Source organism: Chelonoidis abingdonii, chromosome 4, assembly GCF_003597395.2.
Source record: "Chelonoidis abingdonii isolate Lonesome George chromosome 4, CheloAbing_2.0, whole genome shotgun sequence".
NCBI classification, from domain to species: domain Eukaryota; kingdom Metazoa; phylum Chordata; order Testudines; family Testudinidae; genus Chelonoidis; species Chelonoidis abingdonii.
This window is the reverse complement of record NC_133772.1, coordinates 89,748,081-89,770,923: the sequence shown is the minus strand read 5'-3', so window position 1 is coordinate 89,770,923 and position 22,843 is coordinate 89,748,081. Positions and strand designations below refer to the sequence as shown.

Below are 22,843 nucleotides of genomic sequence, written 5' to 3'. Positions count from 1 at the left end.
GGAATCAGAGAGACTGAGAAGACCTTTTGTCTTCCATTTTCTCTTCTTCATTTCTATTTTAGACCATTCCACTTTACACCTTCACTTCCCCCTATTTCCTTTTCTGAATAACACTCCCCCTCCTTCCACTTAGAGCTGTTTAATTCCCCCACCCCCATTCCAGTACAGAGTACTGGTTGTGAGTTTTAGGTGAGCTTTCATAGAATAGTGCGTGCCAACTTTATGTAGCTGAAACTTTTAGCCTCCTCCATTTCCCCGCCCCCCGCAACCCAGTTTCTCTTTATTTATGTTTTTAATTTTATAGTAATAATATTTAGACAGAGCAGGCTCATGTGCAGTTCCAGCATGTTAGAAAGGAGGGGGCCTGTGGTGGTGTTGGATACAGATTGGACATGTTACAAAGCACACAAGGTTTGCAAGCTGTCAGGGCTAATCTCCCTCCAGTTATCTTACAGTAAATATCTGTCATAGTGACTTTCATGTTCCAAGTCAAATCTTAGTGTCTGAATCCGAAGTATTCCATGAAGTGGAACACTGTAATCTTCACAAATAAGGCGAAAGGATACCATTGGCCTTGCTCTTTGATGTGGAGCTGGGACAAGAGCAAGGATTCAGATCTTTTAATGCTGACTTCCATGCAGTATTCACTGATGAAAATCAGTCTTCCTGTCCTTAGAATCTGCTTTATTTCACAACACTAAGACCCTCAGAGAAACAGGATATGAGTGTGGAAAGACACTGGCTTAGGCCTCAAATTGTGGAAAAATTGAGTTTACAAAATCTGCGACTAGGAATGTTATGGAAAATAGCTCCCTTTTTTTTTTTTTTCTTTTCCCCCCTTCCCTAAATGGACTAATGCATTCATTTTCTTGCAGTGTTGGAAATCCAACCACAGCAGCTCTGTTAGTGCCTGAGAATCAAAATGTGAAACCAAATATAATCAGAAAGAGAAACAGACCAATTTGATTTTCCTGTCCAAGCTTAATGAAATACAAAAATAAACTGTATAAATGGTAAAAGAAATAAATTTAATTTTTAATAACTTTGTTTTTAAATAATCAGAGGTGTTACTAACACAGGTAAGGACTCTACAAATTATAATCTTAAACTGGACAAAGCATCTCTTCTAGTTTGTACTTTTCCTGTCTCTCTTGTAGTGAATTCCAGGTAAAAGCGCTGCCCCACGGGAAGCTAGTTAGAGATTACCACAGCAACGGATGCCCTGATAAGCACAGTCCTGACAGTGCTTGCTCTGTAGATTACAGTAGCAGTCGCCTCTCAAGCCCAGACCATCCAAACGAAGGTGAGATGTGAATACGTGTTATGAGCCCATTTTCACACCACATGGAACACTGCAGAAACTTACTGAGATCATTCGCTGCCAGGCCTGGTGGCAAACTAGACTCAAAGATGTGATGTGATTTTTGGGAAGCTGGGATGATGCTACTTTCCTATTAAAGTAAAGCTCACCCTGGTATTACCATAAAGATCCAGGTACTTCTGAATATGCACTTCCCTGAGTACATTTGAGAGGGGTTAGAGGGTGGATTGCTGCCTGCTCCCGTAACTACCTGCACAGTCAGACCACTCTATGCTGTTGTCCTTGTGGGCTGTGCTGCCTGTGTAATATTGTACATCTGGGAATTGCATCCTAATGGCAGTAATGCTGATTTGCCAGTGCTCTGACCTTAGTCCTTAACGTGACACCTTCATGAGGAGCTTCTTCTAAGAATAATGTTCAGTTGTGGCCAGGATGCAGACATTATTGTGACTGTATATTATTTTCCACATGCTTCCAGATTCTGAGGGCACAGAGCCTCTCAGTGTGGATGGCGTCTCAGACCTGGAGGAACAAGTGGATGGGGAGGACGAGGAGGATGCAGGCACTAGCATGCTGGAGGGAGAGGTCCCCAAGACTCCAGATCAGGAGAAGTTCCTCAAGCAGCACTTTGAGACTCTGGTCAATGGTGGTGAAAAAGGTACACCTTCAAACCCAGTGGAAGAACTTTCTCCCTGGTGAGATTTTTATAGCTCCAGACCCATCTGCTTTATAAAACCAAGTAGACCCCAAAAGATTCTGTCTTGCTGTGGCTCACACTTTACGGCTGAACCTTGCCTGTGTGTGGTGGGGAGTGGTAGAGGTGAAGCGAAGTAGAAAGGCCTAAAGAAAAGGGTGTCTGATAACTCCCACAATGTGCAAATGAGAATGTGTGTAAGGAAATGTGGCTATAAAAAGGAATCCTTGTTTCTTGGGTTACTGCAGTGTCTTTCAGCCTGGGGGTTGTGACCTCAGGATGGGTTTAGGGGGGTTCTGGACTTGGGCTGTCAGCCCCAGGCCCAGGCAGCAGAGCTGGGGCTCAGTAATTTCAGTCCCCTACCTTTTCAAGTCTTAGAGAGGTGGAGAGTCACGATTTTTTTTCAAGTCCAAAGGGGGTCATCAGCACAAAAAGGTTGAGAAACACTGGGTTAGTGAAACTGTTCTTCTTGACCTGGTGAAGTGCTGTCCTTGGAATCTAGGAGTCCCATTCTCTTGTCCCATCTCTAGCTTCGCAGTGTAAATGAATTACAGTGTGTCCATCTGTATCAGGGGTTGGCAACCTTTCAGAAGTGGTGTGCCAAGTTCACTGTAATTTAAGGTTTTGTGTGCCAGTAATACATTTGAACGTTTGTAGGTCTCTCTCTGTCTATATTATATAAATAAACTATTGTTATATTTAAAGTAAATAAGGCTTTTAAAATAGTTAAGCTTAATTTAAAATAAAATTAAAACGCAGATCGTATCAATTTAGTGTGATCCTTGCCTGGGGTTCCAGCCATCAGCCCCGTTCAGCCCGCTGCCGGTCTGGGGTCCAGCCACTCAGCCAGCGGCAGGCTGAGCGGGCCAGTGGCAGGGGACTGAGTAGCTCAGTCCGCTGCATCTGGGGTGCCAGCACCACTCAGCCTCCTGCCGGTCTGGGGTTCCAGCTGCTGGCCACGCTCAGCCTCCTGCCAGCCTGGGTGAGCAGAACCCCAGGCTGGTAGCAGGCTGAGGGGGGCTGGCAGCCGGGATTCCGGCTGGCAGGAGTTTGGCAATGGGCTGAACTGCTCAGCCTGTTCCCGGTATGGGGTCCCGGCCCCGCTCAGCCTGCTGTCAGACTGGCAGAATGGAACTCCAGGCTGGCAGGAGGCTGAGTGGTGCCAGCAGCTGGGACCTCAGACCAGCAGCAAACTGAGCTGCTCAGCCCGCTGCCAGTCTGAAGTCCCGGCCACTGGCCCCGCTGAGCCAGCTGAGTGAATGGAACCCCAGACCAGCAGCAGGCTGAGCAGGGCCAGCAGCTGGACCCCGGGCCAGCAGTGGGTTGGAGTGGGGCTGGTGGCTGGAACCCCAAACAAGGATCCCAGGCCCTGCTCAACCCACTGCCTGACTGGGCTGAGTGGGTCCGGTGGCTGGGACCCCAGACCAGGAGCAGGCTGAGCTGCTCAGCCCACTGTCTGGGGTTCCGTCCGCCAGCTCTTACCAGCTGGGATCCTGGCCACTGGCCCCCCTCAGCCCGCTACCAGCCTGGGGTTCTGTTCACCAAGGCCAGCAGGAGGCTGAGCAAGGCCGGCACCCCACACTGGCAGTGGATTGAGCCGCTCAGCCCACCGCTGCCCCCACTCAGCTTGCTGCCCCCAGTCAGCCCGCCACCGGCTGAGTGAATGGAACCCGAGGCTGGCAGCAGGCTGAGCAGCTCAGCCTGCCGCCACTCTGGAGTTCCAGCCGCCAGCTCCTGCCAGCCGGGGTCTCAGCCGCCAGCCTGCTCAGTCCGTTGACAGCCCGGGGTACCGCTGGCAGTAGGGGACAGCCAGAACCCTAGAAAGGCGGTGGGCTGAACCTCTCAGCCTGCCGCTGCGAGCCATCAAAAATCGGCTTGCATGCCACCTGTGGTACGCGTGCTGTAGGTTGGCAACCCCTTATCTATATAATAAGATGGGGTGACCTCTAGTGGTGCATATGTGCATAGCAAGCATCACAAAAGACAGATGAGAAGTGGGGCAGAGGGAGAGAATGAGGACATCAAATTGGAAAAAGAGATATTTAGTTTGTATCAGTCATTTCAGGGATCAGAGTGTCTTGCTAGTCATGAGAATGATTGTAGCTAGCATCGTCCCTGCATGCTGTCTATTTTTCTCCTACAAGCCTAGATACAGGATAATAAGAATCTATTGGGAAAGGAAGAGGAATATCCTTAGGGAAACCCTTCTTTCTTTTAATACAGTTTGAGGCTGGGGAATTGTTATGTGCTGAGTAGAACAGAAAAGGGCAGCAGGAGATAAAATTATTCTGTGTTGTCTTATTGTCTCAAGCAGTTCTTACATCTCCTCTGAAATGGAGTAGTGCCTGCTAGAATTCATCTGAAGAAACTTCATTTGTCCTAATGTTTGCATCTTGTTATATAATTTACACATTTCCCCCTGAATTCATAGGTGGATCATGTAGGACCCTAGAAAGAACTGAAAATACCAGCATTTCTTCTCGCTTTCTCTCCCAGTCCCCAGCTCTCAGGTACAGCTCTGCTTTTTTTTTTAGTAATGTGAATAGATTTCTTCCTGGACACTGGTCTAAAACATTCCAGCAGCCATCTAGGTTTGACATACTTTGGCACAGTGGTCTCTTGGATGGGGACCTGACAGGCCGGCTGCAAACTGTCACAGATCAGATTGTCCATTCTGTATCATCCTAGCTGCTCTACATCGGCCTAAAGTGACACTGCTTCTTATCTAATTTGCTTTTCACCATTTATGCTCAGTTTTATTTTCTGCATTTCATTCAGCTTGGACAATGAAAATGTGCTAGTCAGTTTTGTTTTTGTTTATAGTCAGTTCTTAATCAGCTTCATTTCTGGTTTCCATTCAGTGTCTAGATTATAAACACTGCAGGGGAATTTATTTCCTCTAAAATTAACTGTTTCCGTTGAAATTAAAATGAAACAAAAATAATGGAAATGCTTCTACTGATAGGTTTTATAAAAGCTTCATTAAACACAACATCTAAACTTTGGGTTCAAATTGACTTGACAGCATCATTTTAAACTGAGCAAGGTTCACCTTTAGCATTCACAAGTTGTGTCCACATGAAGGGTTTTAGAGAAACTTCCTGCCATTGCTTTAGTGGCAGTGCAGGTTCCACTCCAGAGGTAGTGTAGACTGCCTGCTAGTGTTTTTGCCACTGTGTTGTGTACTCCTGCTCATCACAGGGTTAGTCACCATCTACTGGCATTTTGCCACCGTGGTTGATACTAGCACTTCTACTGTTACGAGCTTTAGGAGAGCTGCAGTGATGCCACAGCAAAACTGGGAGATTTCCAGAAAAGTCCAGTTTAAAGCAGCTGTGGGGTAAGCTGCATACACTCATGAATACGTGATGGAATTTTTATCTGCCCACCTGCCAAACCAGCCAGATGGAGCAGAGACTGTTCGGGGGTTGCGAGGTAACCCTACTTTCCTCTGCCTTAGAAGAAAAATGAAAATGATGGTACTTCTAGTGCCTTTTACTTAGGGAGAGCAAAAGATTTTCCAGACACGCAGCTCATAAGATACTGACCAATTTGATGTGTGTTATGTCAGGACTGACCAATTGCCAAACGTGCTGGGGGATGCTCTGGGAAGCAGTCTAGTGGAAGGAGAGAGGGTTTTTGGTGTTGACAAACTGAGCTGGGAGGGACCAGTCCTGACCTGACCCAAACCAACCTATTCCTCCCGATAGAATCTCTCCTCTTCTCCTGGCTTGCCTTCCTGCTAAGTCCCTCCATGAAACACATGACCCAGGGCTATTGGTGGTACTTAGTGCTCATCCTACCACCCAGGATAGGATGATTTGAGACCAATGCTGCCTTAGGGAAAAATAGAACAGTGTGGTGACAGCAAAGGTTGATTTGACATGTCACTCTCCATTTGCCGAGATCTTTGCCTCTGAGGAGCTGGCTTAATAATTTTGTACTTCTTCTTTACCCAACACCATCTACTTATTTATTTGTGATTCATTTATTGCAGCCTTGAGAGTCTTATCTCTGCCTTATCTCTGTAGGCGTTTGTCACGCTCCTCATCAAATCTGATACTGGATCAAAAGCCCATTGAAGCTTCAGCCCAGTCAAAGCAGGTTTCTGTTGACCTGCTGAAAAATGGGAACAGCCATCGTAATGCTGCCTTGGAGAATGACAGCCTTCTGGATGGTGTAAATTCCTACCGGTCTATTTACACCCAAAGAAAACGGAAGTCAGCAATGGAGACCAATAGACTTGCTGTGGGACCTGGAAGAGTTATTGCACCCTTTCCAGAGGGTACTGGGAATGCAGGGATGAGGAAGTCCCAATCAGTTCATGACCTCCTTCACGACGGTAAGGAAGTGGATGGGACTGCAATGTAACTCCAAGAGTAAATGGGGGTGGGGGGACTGAGTTTGAGTAGAGATGTAAATTAATCATAGTTCTTGTGGTAGGTGAGCTACTGGCTCTGGGATCCTTAACTCTTAGTCTGCCAAGGAAAATATCCTTAATTACATAGCAGACTAGTTGGTGGCTCCCACCAACTGTTGGCTCTGGCTGGGAATCATTGGCTTAGCTGGCCTTCCAAATGAGTGGGAGGAATAGAAGAGGTGATGAGGATAGAGTTCAACTTTGATTTTGACTCTGAAATACTGGAAGCAAAAAAACCAAAACAACCCAACCAAACAAAAAAAGTCAATGTTTGCCATCGTTGTTGCATTCTGTCAAGGGGTGCCCTGTTGCAGTGAACTGGAAATGCTGAACTAATGACTTTGTGGGTTGACCAAGCTGCAATAGCAAAAGCTGGACATCCTGAAATTGCTATACTCTGTGTCCAGTGTGAAGTGAGTCAGCATTCTTGGCCAAGCCCTCAGTCCTCAGCATACGGCTGCCATCCTCATTACTAGCACTCCCTGACAGTTTCAGCAGGGAGGCCAAGGATGGAATGGGCTGTGAACAAAGAACTCCTCTCTGGTCAGAGGTGGTTGCAGTAGGTCAGGATTGGTCAGGAGGAGGTCATGATTGAAGCACATTGGCTGGGCAACATCGTGGCCCTTTCACCAGCACTAAATTCACTATTTTTTGTTAAAACCACACTGCTCTATGTAAATGAGTAGGCTGAGGAGAGATGAGAAATGAGGACTTTCACCTGCTTCCTCTGGTTTCCTCTCTCACTTAAAAATCCTAGTTTCTAAGGTCTTCTAGCCTTAGACCTTAATGGGAGTGTCTTCTTAAGGTAAGCAACAATGCCTCTGGGGAATGAAGGAGGGGCAGGAGCTCATCTTTGAGATCTGTCAACATTAATACTGTTGCAGTTGTTCTAAATGCCTCTGTTCCAGAAGCTGAGCTGAAGTTAACAGGTTGACGCAGTTGTGGTTCTTTCTGATTGGACAGATCACTGCAGCCTTTATCTAGTTTTGTACATTTGTCTATTTAATTTTTGCAGATAAGAATCCAGGAGTGATATCCTCTACCAAGCAGCGTCTTCAGACACTAGCGGCGATTGAGAAGGATCCAAAACCTAATCCTTGCAGGCCATTCTCTGCAAGCCTGCTGAAGATGGATGGGTCCAGCTCCCTGCTGGTCAAAGACAGTAAGATTGTAAAATCAAAGTCCTACATGAATCCCACAACCAGCTTCATGGCCAAGATGTCACGCAGCATCTCGGTAGGGGAAAATCTATGCCTTGGTGACTCTGTTGAAACATTGACTGAGGAAAGGGCCAGCCCACAGGGGCCTGAGAAGACACAGATAACTCCCCCAGCAGAGACTGAGAAGAACAAGCCACCTACAAAAGAGAATGTCCCAGGAAAGCCAGCCCTTCAGCAAGTTGTAAACTGCTCATCACCCAAGTCCTTCCACAGCAAGTTGGCATCATCAAACCGAGCACACTTGATCCTTGACATCCCCAAACCATTGCCTGACAGACCCACCTTAGCTTCTTTCTCACCCACCGCCAAATCCAAAACTCCACTCGAACCGGAGTCTCCTCAGTCACCTGCTGGGGTCTGTAAAAAGAAATCTCTTCTTGAGGGACGGGCCTTCAAGAGAGAGAGCCCAACTGCTGTGTCTGTTGCTAAAGAGAGCCCAGTGGAGAATCCAGCACTGAGGATAGATCGCCAGGATGATCCAGGGGCCACTAATCCAAAACTGAAAGAGTTTTCAGAAGGCTTGCACCCAAGGTCTCCTGAAAGCACAGTGCCCAGGTGCAGAGAGAGGTTCTCCAGCATTGGCTGTGTGCTAGACAACCCACTTGGACTTTGCCCACTAGACCCCATCAGGCCAAGGTCTCCCACAACAGTGTCTGCCTCGGCACAGAACTCAGGTGTGCACGGATACCCATCTTTAATCTTCTTCTCCCTTCTGTCTCCTGTCTTTGTGAACCGCTTCACGATTCCATCACATTTCTTTACGTCCAGCTTCTGGCCTGTCTCGTCTTGTCTGCACCTGTCTCGTTCCATAAGTCACCCCCTCAATGGTGAGACATTTCAGTCTAACATCTTTTACTCTGACTTGAATTTCTGTTTCCTCTCTGTCTTGTGTCTTACATCATGTTTAGTCAGATAGCAGCCAAATGTTCTGCAGATCTTGTAGCATCCAAGTTTGTCTAAAGGGAATAGCAGGTGGAATGCAATACACATGGATAGACACCGTGAGGATTCTTAGCTTGCTAGCTTTTGGGGTTGAAGAAAAAGGTGTGGTATTAATACACTATAACTTCTGAATTATTTATAAATGGGAGGGTGTCAGCTGGAGGGTTACTCTCCAGCCCAAGAAAGAACTAATGCCATGCCCTAGTCTGTTTCCGGCCTTCCCCTCAGGGCACAATCTGTTGATTCAATAGAAAACTCATGGGTAACATCAAAACAAAGGATTTCCGGGCTCCACAGGGCTGCAGTCCCCAGTGACTTTTTTCCCTTGCCTCTCTGTTGTTCTCCAGAAAGAAGGGATGCTCTTCCCTTGAATCCATTGCTATGTCATGTCACAGGTGGGATAGTCCTTAACCCTTTCCTGGCCATTTTAACTTGTCATCGGGGCCAGTGTATAGGGCATTGGACTGTTTGAAAGGTCAGACAAACTCATCTTCTTTCCCAGTATTGTTAACCAAGCTGTGTAGGGAAATAAGTCACCTTTTATTATCTTCTGCTTGTCAGACAATAATACGTCAGTAATACTATCTTCCTCTCTACAGTGGTGAACTGTGAGGTTACAAACAATGGGTTGTAACCCCTCTGATGGAAGCAGTGGATTGTAAAAGGAAAGCTTCATTTCTCATACACACACACACAGAGCTTGGCAAGCAAAGAAAAATGTAGAAAAAGTGTGTCCACTGAAAGAGAGGTTTTTATCTAGATGTGGGGTTTTTTTGTATTTTCGTAGTGCCTAGATGCCCTGATCTAGATTGAAGCCCCTTGTTGTACTAGGCACACTACACACATCTACAGCAAGACACATGGTCCGAGGCCTGAAGAGCTTACAGTTTAATACTACACAGTAGTTAAGTTTCAGAACAATGAGTGTATCTGGGCTTTTCAAGAGCTAGCACCTACTTGGAGCTATGGAATCTGATTCTACAATCATAACGTCACAGACCAGCTGTTTTCACTGGTTTTCTCCTAGATTTGAGAGTCAGAGCAAAGGTCACATGACTTTTGGGGTCAGTTCACAGGAAGTTTCAGCCTAAGATCTGTAAAAGAGACACAGATCTGCAGCTAGAAATCCACCACCACCCAAAAAAAAAAAAGCAAACAGGAAATGATAAAACGCTCATGCAGCCACATTTTTTAAATTTATATGTAATATACAGCAAGCACTTTGTAAAAGCACGTTAATACAGCAGGGTAGTTTGATCTAATCAATAGGGAATTAGAACGAGGGTTAGAGACCTGAAGTTTCTATCCTTGTTCTGCTACTGACTCACTGTGACATTGGGGAAGTGACTTGACTTTTCTGTCCTTCAAGTTACCCTTCTGTAAATAGAATCTATACAATGTGGGGATAAAAATATTTAACTTTGCAAAGTACTGTGAGATCTAGAGATAGAAAGTGTTACAGACGTACTAAATATTATTATCATTACTGTGTTAACTGACCTATGTCTGTTTTTGAAGAGGTACTGTCTCCACCTCTGAGCGCCTGTAGCTGAAAATACCCATTCATCCAGGTAAATTTACAGCCTCTCTGTGCTGGTGGTTCACAGAGCAGGACAGCATAAGTTGAGGATCATGGGAGAAGTCCAGAAATGGTGCTGAACAGAAAAGGTTTTGCTGTGTTTCTAATTTAGTAAGGATCATTGACAAGAAAATTGAAGCCACTGTGTTCAGACTATTGGTAATTCAGGAGGTGAAGATTGCATGGATCTGAGATGCTGTCGGGGAGCATAAATATATGCCACTGGCTCATCTGTTCTTCATGTATTTTTGTTTTTTTTTTATCTTGATGCTTGGGGCTAGGTTCCCCTTCAGCCTTTCGAAGGACGGCATCTCTAGTCAGAAGTGCAGAATTACAATGTTCTTATGACCACTTTTTATTTTCTAGGTAACTAAAGGAGTTTGACTAGTACTGTCCAGTGCCTTTCAGAGCAGGAGATAATAGCTGCAATTATGCCTGTGTGTCTGTCTATTTGTGTTGTGTTTAAAGACTGCCCACCTTCAGCTGTTAAACTGCTGGATTAATAGGGATATTAAGTGTATAGCTGAAGTTGTGCTTTTCTGATTTTTTTTTTTTTTAATAATTCTGATGTAATGGCAGTAAACATCATGTATTGTTGAAAAGTACAGTTCCCATTCTCATGGGTGCTGTTTGACCGCTCTACCTTAGTCTCCAACTGCAATACATTTTGACAGTTTAAAACCATCTTCATTGTAATTCATCTTCATAACACATCAGATGCTTGTCTCATCCTGAAGATGGTGTAGAGAGAAGTTATAGAGGAGTTGGGGGCTGCTTAGTGGCACTTGAGGTTAGTAATGCCTTTTACCTTTGGAGACCTTGTCTTGGGTCACAAGTGAGAGAGGCTTTGATGGTCTCAGCTTATCCACAGTTACAAAACCACACTGAGTGACAGAAATCAGGGCAGTTGTTAGTCTCTGCTTAGAAGAGGCTGAAGACTGGAAAAGTGCGAGTGTGGACTGTTAGAACTGAGGACCATCTCCAGAGAGATATGTGAGGGACGCTGGTGCAGCTCTTGCTTACACAATTCATGGCTCAAGCCAGTCTGGTTAGCCTTTTGTTTAAAAGTTGAGTGAAACACACACATGACCTTTAAAATAGGTATTAGCAGCTGTATTGGAGAAGTGGTTATTCTACAGATGGATTTCCTAATAAATGTGCGGGGGCGGTCTAGGACATTGGGATATGTTCATGGCTTAGTTCTTTTTGTTTATTCTCCTTCTTCAGAACATCGCATCAGCATTGAGCAGTGTGAACATGTTGTATCTGAGCTCCAGGACAGCATGCGCAAGGCCATTCACCTTTACCACATGGTGAGTGACCTCAAACATTGGTCTGCCAATCAGTCAGCTTGTTGCTAGACCTCAAGAGTTAAGTACACACATAGACGCTGGATGGACTGAGGCATTCTTCTGATCGAGTTCTAGTGACAGAGGCAGCGTGGTCTAGTGGGCTGCATCTGAGTTTGGGGCTGGGAGTTAGAAACTCCTGGATTCTAATTCTGGCTTATCCAATGGCTTGCCATATTGCCTTGGGCAAATTATTTAATCTTTATACCTGACTGTCTCTTCAGTAACCTGAGGGTAACAATTAACTCCCTCACAGGGGTATAGAAAGGATTATTTAATAATTTATACAGGGCTTCAAATATAAAGCACAATTGAAATATTATATTTTATTATCCTCTGATTTTTCTCTTAAATCCTCTAATGCCCAGGGAAAGGATTAGCAAATATGATATACAGTGGGAGCTGGGCTTTTTATGTGAGCACACATGCACCCTCCAACACCTCTTTCAGGCAGACCCTATACTTAAAGCAGTGTATTGTACCCTTTGCTTAGGCACATTTGTGGCTTGCAATGGCCCTAAAGGGTTGAAAACACCTTCTTTTTGTCTTGTTTAAATATTAACTGCATTTTTTAAAATTCTCAGGTATCAATGGACATGGAGTCTTCCACTGACAAAGATAAGATTGCTGGCCTCCTAACGGACACGTTCTCCGTGATGAAGAAAGAACTGGACTCCCTGAAGGAAGGAGAAGAGCTCCAAAGGGCCAAGGAGGTGCTGGTGAAGCCACAAGATGCCATTAGGTCGCTGAATGAGGGAAGTGGTGCCACCTTGTCCAGTCCTAGGCGTTTTGGGGATGAGCAGACTCTGGCTTTGCTGGAACAGTACTCGGAGCTGTTACTACAAGCTGTAGAACGGCGCATGGACAAAAAACTGTAAAGGGGCGGTGGTCGGAAAAAACATGTTTTGAGTAAAACTGATAGCTCCCTAGAAATAATCCCAGGAAGACCACCACAGTGGAAGCCTCAAAGAAGTGCTGTTGCTACCCTGATCTATGGAGGGAGAGACCTTTTTAAACTGATCTTCTCAGTCCCATAGAACAGGTCTTCTCCTAGTTTTTAGCAATGTGCTGGCCACAGTTTTAATCACTTCCCCAGTACTCTTCAGCATCCAGTTTGTGAACACAGCCTGGAAAGAGGCTGTAGAGAAGTTGTTTGGAAATCTCTCCATAGCCAGATGTTTGGCATCTCCTGTAAGAACAAAAAATAAAATCAGTTTGCCCAAGAAGCTCTGAACTGCTGACTAACAAAAGGGGCCTGGATGAAGCCAATCACTCCCTCCCAGGGCTTCATCTGAATCCAAAGGCAGACTTTTAAATGTTCTATTTATTAATTTATTTTTCCGACGTTTGCTCTAAAACTGTTTCCTGAGTATTTAGTGGCCATTTCATTCCCTTTTCAAACAAACCATTTTTTCTCCTTTGCCATATCCCAGCGAGACACAATCTTTGTATTATAGTAAACCCTAATAGCAGAGGCAGGCTGGAGTGTCTGTGCAATTACCAAACTGGTCTTCTCTGCTGCAACCTGTCTTGCTGATCTTCCTTTCCCCATCCCTGGCTTTTTTCCTGCAGTAATCCTGCTGTTGTGATGACGACCCTGTTGGCTTTTCCTTTTGTTTCAAAGACCATCTGGGATATAATGTATCTCCACTGTCCTCTGACAGGGGAGGATTTGCTACCCCTTGGATCAAGTTGTGGGGATTAGGTAACAAGAACATCATGGCTTTTTAAATGAGCTTTGGCGTTTTATCTGTGCTCAAATACTTGAGATTGGGTTTTCATCAGACATTAAAAAGAAAAGGGTTGAAATAATGTAGGAAAATGAAAAGACAGCTGCGAAGTTCCTTTTAGCCATGTTCTGAGAGTGGAATTGGATACTGATCTCTTGATGCTAATGAGAGTGTGGTGAAGGGGGTGGGTTGGAGGTGAATCATTTTATTGGGAGAAATTAAATGGGAGGCAAGGCCTCCATCTCTTTTAGTGAAGCCCTTGTTCAGAGTGATTACCCATGCAACTGCTGTTCCCTCTCAGTTTGATGCTTTCATTGTCTTGGTAGGAAAGACAGTCAATAGGTTCCACTTTCTCTACATGGAAAACAGAATATTCTTCTCCTTCCAGGGGAGCAGAGAATAACTTACCTTTTCTAACTGACTACAGAAAATGATCTCCTGGGAGTGCTAAGCAGCTGGTATCGGATATTGTGGGATGTAATTATCACCATCCTTCCCCTACCCCTTCACGGGTCTCTTAATGGAGAAATAGAAAACCTTGCCCCTGTGAAATTCTGTGTGCAATAGCCTTCTTGCCTTATCAGACTTCTCCAAGCTGGCAATAAGGTCTTTATTGTCATGGCTTACAAGTATCCAGTGTTGCTATTGGTCAGTATCAGTAAGCTAGTAAAATAGGATGCAGTGTAGGTGGATCCATATTAAAGGAGTTGGCTACCCAGGGAGATTATTTCATTTTCTTTCTCTGCCTTCAGTATTCCTCTTAAAAAACATAGAGCAGTACAGTCCCAGCTTGTGAAACTCTAGTATCCAGCCTAGCCCTGGATATAAATGTTGGCTGGTGCAACAGCCCTTTAAAGCTCGCCAGCCTCCAAAGATGTGTCCCATGGTCACAGACTTGAAGCAGATTTTTCTATAGTTGGTTTGGGGCAAGCTGGCCATCATTTTGGTCTTGTGGTTCTCTGGAATGGGCCTGGCCTTTCTTCACTGCACTTGGAAACTGGAGACCTGCAGTGCAGCCTTTTCTTTACAGGGATGACTAGTCTGGGGCCCGCTGGCCCATTTCTTCACTGCACTCCAGGGCTGGGGGACCTGCAGTGCAGCCTTTCCTCTACATGACTGGCTGGTCTGGAGCCAGCTGGCCCATCTGTTTGTTGAAGTCCAGGGCTGGAGACTTGCAGTGCAGCCATTTCTCTGCTTGCTGGCTGGCCATCAGTTCACTGATCTACAGAACTGGTGACTTGAGGTGCAGGAAGCCCTTTCAGAGCCTTTCAGCTGGTTCCTCCTATCCTCTGACTATCTGTTTAAACATTTCAGGTGTCCTCTCAGACCTCTAGTTCAATAGAGTTGTACTGTACTATACGTCAAGGTTTAAACCTCAGATTGCTGTGCTGCTAATCCCCTCCCACTATTGTGTTGTGCTGAATCGTATGGTAAACTGGGATTTTGTGGGCAGCATCTATGACAAATGGAAAGGAACTGTTTGCATAGGAATGAAGTGAAGAAATTGGAAGAAATCTCTGGGAGCTTCCTTAGGTGGAGGGGGTAGGGATGCTCACAAATGGAATGTGAGATGGCAATCCTGTTGGTTCTCTGATGGGGATAGTCTGGGTGAGGCTGACTGTGGGTCAACCAGCTGTTCTCACTCCACTTTCAGACTGTGAAAACATATGTGCCAGTCCACAGGAGGTTTCTTGCTGGTATTGGGGCACAGACACTCAGGTAAAATAGCAGTACCTTCAGCCCAGGCATCTTCTGGTACTGGAAATACTGGTTTGAGGGTTCTTCATATGCCTTCCCTTGTTGAATTGATTCCATTTTATTATTATTTGTATTTTAAATATGAGGTGGTGATACCGGATTGGAAAGAATGCTGCAGAGCAGATGGTTGGAATGAATAGAATATGTCCCAAAGCCGTTCCTGTTAGATACAGTAATCCAGTCCATGGTGTACCTTGGACTGTCGTAGGTGAAAAACAGCAGCTATCAGGATTCACAGTAGTGTCAAATAGGACTCCCTCAGAGTAATGCACAGGGAGTGAGTTTAAAAAAAAAGAAGGGATTTTTATGCGTGCTGGATGGGGACTTTGCCTGGGTCATGCGAGTAGGTGGGAAAACAGCAAACAGGGGCAAGTGTCTAGTTAGAATTGTGGTAGGGGTAGGCTCAAGCAAGTAGATCAAGAGGGGAATCTACGGGGTGTTTAGCTTTAAAATAATTAGAAAGCAGAGTCAGGGCTTCCAGGAGAATAGTGTTAGGAATAGAAATAGGCTTGGCTTCAAGAACATAGGCTGGCCAATAAAAGCCTTGAAGGGGGCTATGAAAGATGTAGTGCAGCAGAAGCAGGGCTTCAGGGAAGTAGAACCAGGACTGAGTTTAGAGGTGTGAATTAAAGAATAGGTGGGGTAGTTGTTTTGTTTAATGCCTTTTTATTGAGCCCCTTTTTTCCTACCTGCTCTCATGTAAACAGCTGTTTCTTAGAAGATGTGGGAAGGCTAAGGGATGTAACCTCAACCATTTGCTTAAGATTTAGCATTAACAAGTGTTGCAAAGCTAAAGATCTATAAATCAAAGTGATATCCCAAGTTTGGTGGTGAGAAGGGGTGAAGGGAGAAAGTGTTGCAGAGAGAGAACTTGATTCAGTTGATATATATGGCAATTCCCTCATGATTTCCCATTGCTGACAGTAAGAAGTGTGAGGAAAAATTCCAGTTTTGAGAACAAAGGGAGTCCTCAATAAGATAGTGCAGTTGGCAGCTGCAGGCCACAATGCTTACATTTGACCTGCATGTACAGCATACGCCTTCATCATAGGTTATTCCATAGTCTGGTGGGAGAAATCCTAAACAATGATTGGTGGCTGGCAAGTGAAGAGGATTGTGGGAGGAGGCAATTTTGGAGCCTGGACCCCTTATAGATTTGTGCACGCACGTGCGTGTGTGTGCAGATGTAACATATTAAAGGAAATTATTGTTTAGTAAAACCTTTTAAAGAATTTGGGCCTACCACTCTGTCCTCTTTGCTTAACCACCATCCCTATCAGGACATTCCTGGTTAAAATGACAATAGTTTTTTCTTCTCATCTTGATGTAGCTTGTGTTACTTTTCCTGAGGGAGCTCTTAAAACAATGCACAAAGACCTGTGAAGAGGATGGTGCAGTGGAAAGTACTTGAATGTGACAAGACAGCAACCCCTTTGTGTTTTGTTCCCTCTAAAGCCAACTCCCGTTTTTTGCAGAATATTGAGACGCACAGCTCTTACATGAGTCTACATTTCTTTCACTTTCTCTCTCAGGTAGTCTCCTTTCTGAGGAATCTCCCAAGTAATGATTGGGGTAGGTCTTCTAGCACTCTCCTCACTCCTCTGATCTCATCGAATCTCTGAGGAATCAGTATAAAGAGTTGAAAAATTATGAACTTTAAATTTTAAAGTACATTTTAAAAATAAAAAACAGAAGAGGAGGTATTTAAACGCTGTTGGTATACTCCTGCATTTAAGTTTTTTTCCACTTGGGGTGCAGTATCCCAGATATTAAATGATAATCTAATTTAGAAGAAAAAAACAAAAATACAGGACTTCTTGCAGCCCTGGAGTGCTGTTGAGCAGATGTAGATAAGACTAGAATGTCCAGAAGTCCGGACTGCTTGTTGTAAATAATAAACCAGATTGGATTGCATATTCGTGTGGGTAACCTGCTGTTAAAGCATGGACAAAGATGCATGGGGCAGCGACTTTAGGAACAAGCCATGTCCACTCTGCATGTCTTAGTTATGCCATAGGCACCAGACAAAGAACTCTTTACCTGTGTTTTTCAACACTACCTTTTTTCCTCCACTGTTTTAAAAACACAAAAAGAAACAAAAACAAAATTGTTTATTTATGAATGCGTGTTTTTATACTTTGGCTTTAGGTAAAAACCAATTAAATCCTTAAAATGTCTTTTTTTTTAATTTGGAAAGAAACTGTTTTATGTTTGTGGGATTTTTGCACTGTGAGGCACCCGTCTGGGGGCTGTTTTTAACTCCTGTATTCATTTGTACTTTGTGTCTTAAACAGTTTCAATAAAAATGTGATCATTTGTTACAAAGCCGTCTTTAATAGAGTTTATGGCCAAAATGGACCAGGATTATCATCTAGTCTGACCCCCTTGTGAGAATGAGCTAGGGAGGTGCTTAACTCTACACAAAACAGCCTGAGGAAGAGGCAGTGCTGCTCACTTTGCAGCCTAGTGGTTAGAGCACTCACCTGAAATGGGGGAGACCCCTGTTCAAATCCTTTCTCCTACTTTGCCTGATGGGGGAATTGAGCCTGAGTCTCCCACATCCCAACCATGTTCTCTAACCACTGGGACAGAAGTTAGCGGGGGGTGACACTATGTTCTCCCGCCAGATTTTGAATGGGACCGGATTCTTGGCTCACCTACTGGATCGGGCCTAGGGTTGACAGGTATCTGGTTTTCAACTGGAATGGCCAGTCAAAAAGGGACTTACAAAGGGCTAAGGCAGGTTCCCTGCCTGCCATGGCTCTGCGCAGCTCCCGGAAGCACTGGCATATTCCGCCTCTGACTCCTATGCATAGGGGCAGCCTGGGGGCTCCGTGCGCCACCCCTGTCCCAAGTGCTGGCCCCGCAGCTCACATTAGCCTGGAACCACGGTCAATGGGAGCTGCAGGGGCGGTGCCTGCAGACGGGACAACGGGCAGAGGCGCCTAGCCACACCTCCATGTAGGAGCTGGAGGTGAAACATGCTGCTGCTTCTTGGAGCTGCCTGAAGTAAGTGCTGCCCAGAGCCTGCACCTGTGATCCCCTTCTCCAACACCCCAAAAACCCTGCTCCAGCCCTGATCCTCCTCCCACCCTCTGAACCTCTTGGCCCCAGCCCAGAGCACCCTCCTACACTCCAAACCCTTCATCCTCAGCCCAGAGCCTGCACCCTCAGCTGGAGCCCTCAACCCCACTCTGGAGCCCTCTTCTGCACCCCAAATCCCTCATCCCCAGCCCCATCCCAGAGCCTGCACCCCCAGCCGGAGTCCTCACACCCCAACCCCATGCCCCAGCCCAGACCACCACATACACCCTGAACCCCTCATTTCTGGCTCCACCCTGGAACCTGCACCTCTAGCCCAGAACCCATATTCCCTCCCAGAGCCAGAGTGACTAGATAGCAAGTGTGAAAAATCGGGACAGGAGGTGGGGGGTAATAAGCGCCTATATAAGAAAAAGCCCCAAATATCAGAACTGTCCCTATAAAATTGGGATATCTGGTCACCTACCCACACCCCTGCCTCAGCCTGGAACCCCCTCCCATATTCTGAACGCCTTGGCTCCACCCTCCAGCCTGGAGCCCGCTCTTGCACCCCAACCCCCTGAGCCAGCCCACTGAAAATGAGCGAGTGAGTGAGGTTGGGGAGAGTAAGCAACAGACAGAGGTGGGATGGAGTGAATGGAAGCAGGGCCTCGGAGGAGGGGTGGGGGAGGATATGGGTGTTCAGTTTTGTGCAAGTGGAAAGTTGGTAACCCTAATCCAGTCCCATACACAAGATGGGAGCAAATGCCTATATTTCTAGGTGTGTAAACTGCCCTGGGGCTTACGTGGAAGGTAGGAATCCAGATGCCTGTAGTAAGGCAGCTGTATGCATGCCCAGAGGCCAAAACTTGGGTGCCTAGGTAACTTTTACCCTGAAAATGCAGATGCTGAGTAAGTTTAGGTGCCTAAAGGGTTTGGTGGGAGTTTTGGCAATTGCAAAGGAGCCTAAAATTGGGATTTAGACACTTAAACCTTTGTTAATCTAGCCCTAAGTCTCTATAATGTGGCCATAATATGTAGTGTACCTGCCTGGTTTCTTCAGATCTTCATAAGAATGTTGGCATCCTCCTTTTTCTCAAACCATTTCGCAGTGTTGTCAGTAAAAACATCCCTCACAGAAAACGTCCATGTTCTTGCCAACAACCTCTGCATGGAGGGTGGATAAAAATAAATGATTTTTTTAAAAAAAAAAAAAAAAATCAAGAAAATCAGATTTTTTTAAAATTTAAATCGGCTTTTTTTTTTTTTTTGATAAAAATCTTTTTGAGGAAAAAAACCTATCTAAAGATAGTTTTAACTGAGATACATTATAGCTCAAAAATATCATCATGGAATAGGGATTATAAATTCTATTTCTATAGTATGAGACAATATATTCAGGTGATGTTTAAGAAAAGTTTTGTAAATGAGTTCCAATAGTTCATGGATTAGGGACCCAATCTTAAGGGGTTCTACAGGCTTCTATATAGATTTAGGTTAATCTTTCTATCTATCCAATGGGACTCAGTGCTCAGTCTAGAAGATACCATCAGAGATGCTTAGTTTTGCAGTTCTCAAACTGTGGATTTGTGTTTCCAGAGAGAACATGCTTGTTAACAGCAAAAATGTTTTTAAAATAAATAAATTAATATAGAGAGGTAAGAAATAACAGACCTCAACCCTATTATCCCTCTGCAAATTTGTGTACACAGAGTCTCTCTCTTACCTCTCTCTGAAAGTGCAAAGTTTCCACACACACAAAAAAAAAAAAAAAAAATGCAATGACTAGAAGATTGTTGGGGGCAGAATAGATCTAGACAAGGAGAAGAAGTCTGGAGATAAATGTGAGAAGGGAGGGACAAGCAGTAGAAACAAAATTGAAATTGAAATTGTTTGAGTAGCATATTCCAGAAGTCTTGAGGTCTAAGTGTAGCCTTCATTGATTTGAGATCTACCAAACCATTCTCTCACTAGAAGGGAAAACCTAGAATGGCAGCAGGCCGTAAGAGACCCAGCCTGGGAATATTTTAATGATGTTCCTCTACCTGTGGGTAAGATACGTATGCGTGCAAAATGCAAACAGTTCAACAAAGAAATGCAAGGCCTGGTTGCCCAAATGAAACATCATCATGAGAAGTGCTCCTTCTCAGGAGGAAGCTGCGCTGAAGAGGATGAAAGGCACATGTCTGAACATGCAGGATCTTCAGGTTGGTAAACTTTACTTCATACTTCTTTCTTAAGGATTGCCTGTCTTCCTTCTGGACTAGTCTTGAATTCTCATGTTTGAGCAAAAAATATAGTTGTTACTCTATGGTACTATCATTTTAGATGCAGTTGTGATAAAAAATAAATAGCTGAAATAGGCAGATCTTCCTTTTACAATTTCACCTTTAAAGTAGTACTGAGTGTCAGCGAATGCAATGAGTAATACTAAATGAGCAGTATGGTAATAGTAATTAAATAACTGCATTGACTTATTTTGTTTAGGAGAATCCATCCTCAACATACAGGATTCTAAAGACTATCCACCTTCAAGATCACCATCATTTTCTATGGTTTCAGAGTTATCTGCCAATGACAGTGTTTCAGTCACATCATGTATGTCATAAAGCCATAGTAATATCACCTGTAGCAAAAAGGAAAAAAAAAAGAAAAAGAAAAAAAACCATCATCCAGAAACAACCATACATAGTTTGTGATAAGAACCAGCATATTACAAAAAGAGGTAATTGATGAAAAAACTGCCTGGTTTGTTTCGCAACAAAATCTCTTTTCCATATGATTGAGAACCCACACTTCATTTACATGGTTCAGTCATTAAGACCAGGATTCAGTCCACACAACAGAGCAGATGTCACAGGCAAATTGCTGGGTAAAGTGTATGACATAGAAATTGAGCAGTGTGCAAAAGGTCTAGAGGGTAAAATTGTTAACCTGAGTCTTGATGGGTGGAGCAACATCCACAATGATCCTGTTATATGTGCTTGTGTGACAACAGAAGAAGGGAATGTCTTCCTTACAGAAACAACTGATACATCAGGAAATGCCCACACAGCAGAATACGTACAAGAACTAGCAGTGAAAGCTATAACAAACTGAAAAAAATGCAAATGTCTAATACGCAGCTTGGTCACAGACAATGCTGCAGATGTATCCAAGATGAGATGAAATTATTTAGAAGAGAGTCCCAAGCTAATGACATATGGTTGTAGTGCTCATTTGATGCACCTCCTAGCCAAAGACTTCAGTGTTCCAGAAATAAAGGCTAATGTTGTTGAAATTGCAAAATAGTTCCATAACAACCACTTTGCAGCAGCTGCTCTGAAAAAAATGGGAGGAACCAAGCTAACTCCCCCACAAGACGTGCGATGAAACTCGGTAGTGGACTGTTTTGAGCACTATATCAAGAACTGGCCTAATCTGATGACAGTTTGTGAACAAAATTGTGAAAAAATAGATGGCACTGTCACAGCCAAAGTTCTCAACATTGGGCTTAAGAGAAATGTTGAACACCTGCTGAGTACCCTGAAGCCTATTTCTGTAGCCTTGAACAAAATGCAGGGAAATAGCTGTTTTATTTGCTATGCTGTAGAATTTGGAAGGGACTGATAAGATCTAAAAAGAAAAATTGCAATGACAGAGTTAATATACAATCGTTCACAAAAAACAACACACGAATGCACAAGCACTATCTCCAGCTCATTTTCTTGCAAATATTCTCAATACTTTGTACCAGAGTCAAACTTAAATGCTGAAGAAGAGGATTGGCTATCATAGGACCAGCAGTCATTCCTCACATAATACCAATTATAATAAACTCAGAGCTAAGGTGAACCATCAGAAATATATGTTTGCTGATGATGCTTTAAAGAAAGTCACACCCGTGAACTGGTGAAGTCCCTTAAGCACTTGGAGTCAGGACTTGTGAAGTGATATCTCACTTTTACCAGTAGCTTCTTCTGCTGGTGTAGAAAAAATATCTTCTTTCCTTTAGATAAATTCATTCCAATGAGAATTCGTTTGGGACCTGAAAAAGCCGGAAAGCTTTGTTTTTTTTTCCAGATTATGAACAACAGAAATAAAGGTAAAAGCGACTGAGTAGCTGCAGAAGCCAATATTTTAAGTTTCTCACATTGACCTGATGATATATCAATTACATTTTTCTTGAAAAAACATTTCATTAACATTTAGTTAAAAACAATTTAACAAAAACAAACCTGATTTTAAAAAACTATTAAACATTGAATTCAAAAATTCATATACTTGTTTTGTTAAAATATTGTTTGCTGTTGAAGAAAAAATCCAGAATACGTAACGTTGTTTTAATTAAATAAAACAATTTAAATGTCTGTTGGTGATGTTCTCCTCCTAATACCATGGCAAGAAATCCTCCAACTATTAGTATTAACCTGTTGAATTAGAGAGAGTTCACTCCGACATGACTTCACCAATATCTGCTTTCAATTACCTTTGGTAATGAAATAACCAAACAATCATTTATTTCTGATATAGCTGTAAACTAATCTGAAAAGTTTTCAAAATAAACTCACTTTAAAATTGTTCGTGTGTACTTTCTAAAAATGAAACCTACATCTATCTCTGAATTGTGAAGAATACGTATTAAGGTTATAACAACCAACAAGAATGCACTTTTATGTAGAAATCCATGATTTAATTGAGTCTTCCTGACTAGTGATTTATCATGAGTTAAATCCATTTTGATTTAAATCATCCACCCTGACTGCATTGCACTGCAGAATCCTCCATGATGCTATCAGGCCTATTTTTCCTGCTTATGAAAACTGTCCT

At 43.9% G+C, this 22,843-nt stretch overlaps 1 protein-coding gene across 5 annotated transcripts in view; it reads left to right on the top strand.

Annotated features, from left to right (window-relative positions):
- MAPKBP1 (mitogen-activated protein kinase binding protein 1) overlaps nucleotides 1-17,120 on the top strand; it is a 141,478-nt gene extending 124,358 nt beyond the window's left edge. For 4 of the 5 annotated variants that reach the window (XM_032793853.2, XM_032793852.2, XM_032793851.2 and 1 more), the window contains 7 exons: nucleotides 1,158-1,303; nucleotides 1,800-1,979; nucleotides 4,447-4,525; nucleotides 6,047-6,357; nucleotides 7,451-8,329; nucleotides 11,404-11,489; nucleotides 12,110-17,120. In XM_032793853.2, coding sequence (XP_032649744.1) covers nucleotides 1,158-1,303; nucleotides 1,800-1,979; nucleotides 4,447-4,525; nucleotides 6,047-6,357; nucleotides 7,451-8,329; nucleotides 11,404-11,489; nucleotides 12,110-12,403 — 1,975 coding nt within the window. In that variant the 3' untranslated portion in view covers nucleotides 12,404-17,120. Of the gene's footprint in view, nucleotides 1-1,157; nucleotides 1,304-1,799; nucleotides 1,980-4,446; nucleotides 4,526-6,046; nucleotides 6,358-7,450; nucleotides 8,483-11,403; nucleotides 11,490-12,109 lie in introns of all 5 variants that reach the window. The other variant, XM_075065453.1, reaches the window with a different exon arrangement.
- Nucleotides 17,121-22,843: the final 5,723 nt, after the last annotated feature.